Source organism: Neodiprion virginianus, chromosome 3 (assembly GCF_021901495.1).
Source record: "Neodiprion virginianus isolate iyNeoVirg1 chromosome 3, iyNeoVirg1.1, whole genome shotgun sequence".
NCBI lineage: Eukaryota > Metazoa > Arthropoda > Insecta > Hymenoptera > Diprionidae > Neodiprion > Neodiprion virginianus.
Genome location: NC_060879.1, coordinates 20336400 through 20346115, shown reverse-complemented (window position 1 = coordinate 20346115; position 9716 = coordinate 20336400). Strand labels below are relative to the sequence as shown.

General features: G+C 36.6%; 1 protein-coding gene across 1 annotated transcript; it reads left to right on the top strand.

The window, feature by feature from the left end:
• On the top strand, positions 1-9714 carry LOC124299609 (uncharacterized). Its single transcript, XM_046752875.1, has 12 exons — positions 1-132; positions 1205-1364; positions 3599-3785; positions 5431-5590; positions 6413-6588; positions 6788-6883; positions 7518-7664; positions 8018-8182; positions 8726-8954; positions 9038-9121; positions 9229-9282; positions 9406-9714. The coding sequence occupies exons 1-12, from the start codon at positions 1-3 to the stop codon at positions 9712-9714; spliced, it is 1899 nt and encodes a 632-aa protein (XP_046608831.1).
• The last annotated feature ends 2 nt before the right edge of the window (positions 9715-9716 follow it).

Sequence of the window (9716 nt, the reverse complement as noted above, 5' to 3'; positions counted from 1 at the left end):
ATGAAACCAGGCCAAAATTCGAACACGAGTTGGGAATCGAGTCGTGAGCCAAACGGGGAATTGAGTTATGACTTACGAATTTCGGATGGATTCGAGTATGAGGAGAATTCGCAGAGGAACTCGTCGGACCGAGTAAGAAAAAAAATTGAGATGGTTGTCTTGAGTTATTCGATCTTTAAGATCATTTATACTATTCATATACAAATATCCACTAAAGTCTCCGTAAGGGAAAATTTTTGCAAAAGGTTTTGTGGTTTCGTTGCAGCTTCGTTAACGCAATTAGGACTTTTTTTATTCTATGATTCTGCGAAATTATATGAGTTTCAATTTTGAAAAGGAAGGAACAGCAGTTCAGGGATTCTCAAAAATTACCCAGGACTGAAAGTTTGACGGCGAATCGCGCATGATTTCCCTGCGAAAATTCACAAACATTGATACAATGAGAAAAATTTCGTTTATTACAGTGACTAAAAAAATTCAGTAAAACAGGTATCGTTGAAAAAACTGTTTGAATATTGTTGGAATTGCGAAAAACGAGGTACGCGTAACCATTTTGCGCTATTGTCGATTCTTTTTGGTAATTGCAACGCAAAATCAGTTTGTTCGGTTTACTCTACTTTTTTAGTTAAACAAGGCTTTAACGTCAATTTATTGTTGAGCAAGCATTAAATTTTCGCAACAGTTACATGAAAATATAGTAACAGTGATGGTAATGAGAAAGAATAGTAACGGATACTAGACTTTCTGGTAACATTTACAAAACTAATTTTCATTTTGTACATAGAACTATATTTTTCGATTGTGGTAAAAAATGAAAATAGTTAAGGACCGAGCGGTAACCGGAACTAAAACTTTCTCTCAGTGTACTTATTTCAGAAATAAGCTATCGCATGAAAAAGAAGCTTCGAAGAATTCGGAGAATTGATGGAACAATGTTAACAGAATATCATAGAAGAGTTAACGATAACTAAGAATTTCATACATACATCATAAACGATATAAATTTATAAATTATAGCAAAATTGTTTGCAGAATTCTCTGCAGAGTTTTTACAAATAATCGGCAATAGTGACGTTAAAAAAAAATTCCAATCTGTGGACACGAATCATAATCATTTGAATTATCAGGAGGTACATTATTTTTTTTTACAAAAATTCCCAAGGGTAAATACGAGTTTTCAATTTTGAATCCTTGTTTTCAAAAGAGTTCCAACTATAACTGGGAACCGATTGAGACTAGTCGCAAGTTCGTCGGTGATTTGAGGGAGGTAAAAGGCGAGGCGATTTTTGTCGATGGATCTCGATACAAGGGAACTTGGGATGCTCTGGGCATGGCAGGAGTCGGAAGATACCGAATGCCGCACGGTAAGAAAGTTGAACCCGCCGTCAAGGTTGATTAATTGTGTAAGATAAATAAAAATTATGTCATCGCGATCGTTTGGACGCGGGCAAACCCGAAAGTGCTGGCTCTTCTAGTTTTTTTGTGCAAAAGTTTTCGCTAACGTCTGAATATTGCAAATTTGTTGTCTTTTTTTTAAATCGGATAGCGAGCTGTTCTAATTTCCACGCCGGAGAGTTGATAAGTTTTTTGTACAAACTTCATGCTTCGCGAGTTAAGCCGCGCAGTCACGTTCACGTACGGTTTTTAATTCTGTAATTAATTTCTTCCTTCTACTTTAGAGCCGAAAAGAATTTATACCCATGTCAAAACCGCAGCGCTTATGAAACATATCCTTACGCATATATCAATACGAGATGTTAATTAATTCGGATAAACTCATACGTTGCGGATACATATTTTGTTAAACGAATTAGTTTTATGGTATGTTTGCAAATAACGGTTATATTGTCTAAACGTGCCACTGATACAGGAAATCGCCTTAATTTATGATCGACGAATTAAGAAATTCAAAATACTTGACTGTAACAGTTAACGGTTAAGCGAATAAAACTTTTTAAAAAATACGCTCAGCGTGAATTTATATGTTGTTAAATTCCGCTGGAAAAAATATTTCACTTGATTTCAACAATATGGCAAATAAAAAATTCTGTCAGGATTCAATGTGAAATAAAAAAAAAAAAAATCAAATACCATCAATCATCGAATCACTAAACGTGAGGGTATAATAAATTATTAATACATAATTCAAACCCAATTGCAATGTTAGAAGTTATAATAGGTGAAACTTTGTTGATTAAAATTTGTTGAAAAACTCTTTCATAAAATCATTTTCACGTGTGATAATAAACTATACAGCTTACCTTGGTCACTGAGACTGTTTTTCTTACACAATTTTTATTTACAGCCAGATCAGATATTCAGTTTATCAACTATTTACTAATTACAATCACAACATGTTTTGTTTGAGGAGATAAAAATAAATTTGATCTCTATAATTATTCAACAAAACGTTCGCTACAATTCATCTTACGCTGCTACCTGTTCAAATCATGAAGAAATGACAAGAAAAGTCTCACTCGAAACATTATTAATCGCTGATCCTGGATTAAGGATCGGCGGCGGGAATTCTATCGTTGTTTGCTTTACTTTAACTTTTTCGAACCTTGCAAAATAAATTTTGTGCGACTGACTGTATTCACGGATCGAATCGCATGATTGAATTATAGAGATGAAACGATGCAATAGGATTTAGAGAACTTTGTTCTTTCGCTCGAGATAATTATCGATCTTTTATCGGTTTGCAACATTTTTATTCAAAGGTATATAAATAGAAATGATATCAGAGGTTTTAACGAGGGAGAAAATTTGGCTATTCGTTTCGTTTGATCTACCAAAAATTCATTTAACATGTAAAAGACTGTATATTTACTTCTGAAAACATTATTACTGTAAATCTGTGTCACAAGTTGGTTTCATTACGCAAGTCTGCACAAAAAATATTTTACTTCAGCTTTATGGGATGTTTTTGGTAAATATTATGACTTCCATTTCCCTCCATCACGTACAGTATTTTTGCGGAGTACAAGGTGTTTGCATAAAAAAAGGATAACAATAGTGAAAAAAACCACCATTAAATTACAATGAAATAAAGAATATTTCTTATAAAATTAAACAAATAATTTCTTCCTGAAATGTATTCAACATTCAGTGTTCATCCTTTTTGCCTGTGAAACCTTTTCTTCTTCTCTTTGATACTTCTCCGAACACTTCTGTTTCCCTGTTTCTATATATTCTCGAGTCTCACTCTAATACATATTAAATGAAAATAAGTAATCACTTTTGCATAGAATTTTTAGAATCAAGAATAGGATATCACATTTCGATTTAAACGGGAGTTTCACTCTGAATGAAACTACAAACACGAGTTGAAGAAAAAACCTTAAGTGATGGAATTTTTTAAAATATTTTTCTCGGTTTCAATAAATAAAAATCTATAAAAAAAAAAACTATAAAAATATAAAAATTACTTCCACTTTCGCTTGCAAGACCAGGCTCCGCAATTTATCATTAAAATCGTCAGTGAAAATCAAGTGAAAATGTTTCTCAAACTTCATTTTAAAAATGCTTTCAATTTTGTTTGTCGCGTGAAAAAATTCTTGATTTTGACTAGTTTTCAACCGCATTTTAATCCCTCAAGACGTTCTGTACGAGGGTGAAATGTGGGATGGCATGCAGCATGGTCAGGGGAGGCTCGAGTATCCGGGAAAGCAGAAGATAGACGGAGTTTGGAGTCGTGGTCAGCTTCAGAAGTGGAGATACACTTTCAGCGACGGTTTGATATACGAGGCGGAGAACTGGGCCTACTGCAAATTTCCGGATCGTCGGTGAGCCGTTAGAACGCCGATATTTCGCGAATTGAAATTTGTTTTCCTTCTAACCAATTGATTAAGAGAAGTGATAATTTCCTTTTATTCTCGACGCAACCATAATGTTAAATTTTTTGACCTTAAAAGCGGTACGAAAGTGGAATATTTTTTCCTAAATATGAGATCATATTTCTCGCGAATTCAAATCCAGAAGAAGCGGGAGCAGACAATTGCCCCAATTTAAAAATCCAAATTTTCAAATAAATATTCCAGCCAGAGTTGAGTCGGAAATAAAGTCCTATACGTAACACAGGAATAAAAGTCTACTTCCCTTAAATTATTTTCTTTTTTTTTTATTATTATTTTTTTATATTATTATATTTTTTATATTATTTTTTTTCTTCCCTATTCCCTTGGGTGATTACTGCCCGAGCGCAATTCACCCGCGGGAATAATCTCCGACTTTATTCCCTTGTTACATAATGTACTATTTCACCACGATTCTCGTAATTTTATCTTATTTCAATACTAAGTATCAGATAAAAATAAACGTTTGGAAAAACGACGTTTCGAGGAAAATAAGCAGATACAGAGTTTAACAATAACAGATCATGTTTCGAATTTTTAAGTTCAAAATCAAGATTAAACCAGGATGGTTCAAACGTATAATCGTTGATTATTAAGAAACCTTTGTATGAATAGCCGCTACTCAAAATTAGCACAAAAATGGAGCACCAAATTCTTCGGACTAATACCTTCAAAGAAATCGAAATATCGCGAGGCATAATTTCTTGTTTTATTTCGTTCTTCGCAGCATTTGAGCAATCGCGAACCTTTCGAAGGGTCTGCAAAATTGCCCCGCGACTGCATCGCAAAAATTCGTTCTTCATCGTCGTTTGGTTTAATCAACGCGTCGCTACTGACAGATTAATTATGCGGCCAGGGGGGGGGGGGGGGGGGGAGGAGGAAGTTGAATTACGAGACTTTCACGTTCCGTGCAGAGAAATTCCCCTGATTTTTGCCCTAAGAGACCTCAGGGTCGGCGCTCCTCGGTCCAGGCGAAAGCACTACTACTTTCGCATTGAATATGATTTACCGATAATTATTCTACGATGTATTTCAAGATGATCAATTTCTCAGGCGAGCCATATTTTATCGCTGGCGTATTTAAATCGCTCGTGATTGTTTAAATCGAAATGCTCACATGCTGCATTTCACAATGTACTTTTTAATTGTCGGTAAAAAAATGTCTGCAACTTGTACGAATAATATCCGTGGAGTTCTGAATTTTAAATTATGCTCGCTGTTAAAACCTTTCTTGATTCTGTGAAATTTTTAGAATCGCACCTTTCCGTCTGCTACTTTTTTCACTAAATTCTCAACAAGCCTGAGAAATTACGCTTACGATTAATATCCATGAAATTCCAGAAACTTCGTCTCGGCTAAATCGAATTTGGAATTTGATAGTTATAAATAAAGTGAACATTTATTTATACTCTCCGTTTATGTTTAGAAAGTTTGTAGTCACGTAGATTCAATATTAAGAAGGAAATTACGAACTTCAAAGAGTTTTTTTTTCTATCCGAAAAGTCTTTTGTACCAATTTACAAAATCATGTTACCATATTCAGATACATTTGACGACGGGTAAAAATTTTTCACAGATTCAATCAGTCGAAATTGAACGGCCTTAATCCGGCTGGAAGGTCCCTAAAAACGCAGCATCAACCGACCAAAGTGATTCCTGCGGGCTGTTACGACACGGGCGATGGAATTTTCGATCCCTCGACCCTCTGCGTAACGAATTTCGATAGGCCTTCAAAGGTGATATTTTTCGTGGCAAAGCTGTCTGTATTACTCGGATGCAGACTATTTTAAAAAGTTCTTTATAAATTTCTTACTTTCTATTCGCGATAAGCGTTATATGATATTTTTTTCGAAAAATCTTCTCCAAGGTGAGAAATATTCAGTCAAGGAAGTCATAAATTGAATACTTTAAAATCAAATCGTAAATTAAAAAAAAATTATCTTTATCTTTGAAATGCTTAGGGATCAATCGAGATAGCTGAAACTATTCTAAATCATCGCGGATTACTTAATATCTCATGATAGGGTTGGAAATCATGAAATTCGTTGGATGTTTTGCGGTAAACGACAAATGGTTTCAATTCGTTAAGATTCTATTGATTGCCATCTTACTACGCGTTTTCATTGATGATCCAGTTCACCAATTCTAAGATACTCATGGTGATTCATTATAACTACTTGTGATTCTAACTAGTTTGCTGATTGCTGAAAATCGCTTAGAACGCTCGGATATCATCGATGATCACTCGGTACACTTGAAATTAATAAAAATCACATAGTAAGATAGAAATCACTGATCGGGATGAATGTTTGTGAATTGGAATCACCAATTCGATTTCGAAGGGAAAAGTCCCTCGATCTTGTCGCTTTATTAGAGATTATCACAAGAAAAAAAGCTATCAGAAGTAGATCCAAAAAATTCGTCTGATTAATTTTAAATATTTTTGCAAACATGTATAAGTTTTCGAAAAAAAATCTCAACAATACCGAGTTCTAATGAACAAGAAAATTCATAAACGTACGAAATAAATGCATAAAGAAACACAAAAATTAATATAGACAATCAGAATCCCAACGGCAGACGAGATCAAATGGATAATGAAATACTGTCGAAGGGGGGAATTGGAGCCGACAGGATACCAGCCTTGGCTCAATGAAAATTGGTCGTCGCAGCCTCCCGAGCTGCCGTACAGGTTGCCAATGTCGACGGATTCGCCGGAGAGTTGGTGGAAAAGGTGAGGCCGTCGGTTTGTTTACCAGTAAAAAACGCAAATTTTCACGGAATTCGACCAAGTACCAGAAACGACTTTTCTCCTCGGCTAAACAGCCGTACGGAAGAAGAAGAACTTTCTATTCGATTTTATTTCTATTTATTTATTCCTGCATTAATTTATTTCTTTTCTCCCTCCCACCCCGCATTCGCTTCCCCCACAGAATTTTCACTTTCGAAAGAGATACGAGCGTCGTCCTTGACACGAGGCGACGATCTTCGAAGGAAAGTGAAGACGCCAAGACGGAATTGGGAGGAAGGTGGGTCCCACATTATATACATGCACGCATAGTAATTATTATCGAGAAGCGACAACCAAAATCTTCGTATACCTGGCTATGTTACGAGATACCTCTATACCAGTCGATAATTTAATCTAAACAATTTTATTACGACTGCGAGAAAGTATTACTAAGTGGAAAATTATGTAAAGGTATTATAACCGATACGTATAGGACGCTGCAGGGCTGCAACGGGCCTTTGTAGCCGTAGGATTGAGGGAGAAGGAAGTCGATTGTTAGATGACAGTGAAAAATAAACTAAATTTTCATCTATTTTTCAATAACTCTGGCAAAGGATACAACGATCGAATTAATTCTATGTAATAAAAGAGTAACCTGCAGCTATCGTGAACATTATAGACTTCGTCGATAATCGGCGAATTCGTTGGTTCACTCTTGAAGCTACACCAACTTGACTCTTTTTCAATCATTTTTTTTAAATCACGCGCCAGAAATTTCTTTGTCACACTTGCGTTTATTTTTTCATGAGTGTATATATATATATATCAGGATGCTTCTTTTGAAAGCAAAAATTTCATTTTGTTCGTACCTAAAAAAATTCTCATTAATATTCAAAATCAGGTTTCCAGCCTAAAAACATTTTATCCCACAGTTCTGATCCGGCGGAATACTCTATATGCGTTTCCAAATCTCAAGGCGAATACGGACCTCAAGCAGAGTCGGATGCAGAAAATCTGATACCCGTGTGTGGTGTCCTAGACGTCTGCGGAGGGGACCGCGACTCGGAGATGGCAGTCTTGTAAGATTCAGTGAAGTTTAAAAGTTAAATTCAAGTCTACGTGACGAATTAACGATATTGAGCCGCCATTTTCTATCGATATTCGACGTTTCCGAAGGTGCCGTCGGATTTCAGAAACTACGATCATGCATCAAGCAGCTCATATTTAATTATAAAACTAGTTTGAACCACTTTTTTGCTACAATTTGCAACGAATGTGATAAAGCAGAAGTTTAACGGCTTGCATGAAGTTCTCCATAGTTTGAGATACTTGTAATTTGCCTTTGCTTCGTCCAGAATGATCAGCTGTTCACTCGGGTCGACGCCATATTGTCAAACTTCAGACCCGAATAATTTTTCGCTCTTTATTCAAGTCGAGAAGTCGTCTGTGAACCAATGTCGTCGGGCGAATACGAAGATGAGGATCCCGACAACCTGATGATGACGGTCTGCGTTCCGCCGAAAGGAACCTACACGATTACGCGGAGGATACGATCGGCAAGCACTCTGGAGAGCTTGGTATCACGATCATCAGACTGGTGAAAAGAATGATTTTTTTTAATTGCTCAGAAGTATACCATGCTTCAGCCAGTTTTAAGAAAAATTCTGCATCACTTTTGAAAAAGTTTGACTTATTTTGACAGTGTGATACGAATTTTAAAAAATTCTACAGAGTCTCACGTTCCTTCGTTACTTTTTTACTTTGTGCTGAAAACCTGAAAAATTCTGAGCTTTAATTTTTCAGGCTTATCCTCATCAAGCCGAGTGATAGATGGCATTTGGACGAATTTCAAGAGAAGATTCATATTTTTTCTCAGAATTTCACTTTGCATCGCAAATCTAAAGATTTCTGGCATTTATGCGTAATATTTTCTTTCTGATGGTACTGCGGGTTATAAAATACTCGGATAGATTTCGTTGAGAGAGATTGGAATTTGTCAAAATGCATTCCCTGCATAGAAATTGGGATATCACAACAAAAATTTGACTAGAAATCATTGAAATTTGACACTGATTTTTCAGAAAATCCGAGAAGCTGTCAGAAATTTATGAAAGTTTGCAATGATGTTGATTTTTCCCAGGATGTCGGACGACGGTGAGGGGGCGGGAATTTACTGGGAACAGGACGAGGACAGTTTGACAAGTGATCGGGGTTCGGCGAAGGATCTCAGCTCATATCACAGCGATATCTCGCATTACGTTGAAGTTAAGCAATCGGCAGAGGGCGAAGAGGTTGAAGACTGGCGTTCTTACTCTGACGCTCTCAGGACCAGCAAGGACCTCGGCGACTTGAAATCCAAGTCGTTACGGGTGAGGAAAACAGATTCAGACTCGATTTTATGCCGAACATAGTATTATAAATATCTGGAAAGTAACCCCCTGTTCTTCTACAGAAGAAACGGAAGTTAGCTGTTTCCAGAAGGAGAACTGGAAACATAAAAATTTCTAAAAAAGTTCGGCCCAAAAAGCAGTTGCCTGTGAGTTGGCTTTTTCTCTCTTCTTTTTGATCGATGCAATCAAGATTTTTCGGGTCTTGCGCCGATTTTGTTACAATCTAATTGTCATTTTTTTTTTATCTCAACAGAAAAAACGGCCGTGTCCCGACGTCACTAACGCGGATCAGCTTCTTCAGCGAAAGGCACGTATTATATATTTTCGGAAACTATGGCTACTGTAAAAAACATGAATCCTCCTGTATTCTGATAATTTTTTGCAATGAATTGACCAACCGATTTTTGGTATCGATAACGTTCTCCTGCAGGTTGGAGACCTGTTGTTTTCACCGGCATTAGAACCGCCCAGGTCGCCGGTTTACCTGGTTAAGAAAGTGTGCGACAGAAAAGTGTGCAAAAAACTCAAGGCCCGAATATGCAAGAAATCGACATGCGGAGCGTCCGCATCGCCAGTTAATTTACCCGCGAAAGAACGCAAGCCGCGAGTCTGCATAGGTGATAAAAAGAGTGCGTCATCGGATAAGAAGAAAATCTGTTCGCCTTCCAGACCCTTCATAATCGTGAAGGAGCGGAACAACGCGCAACGATCGAAAGTAAACTATTTCGACGTAATATAACG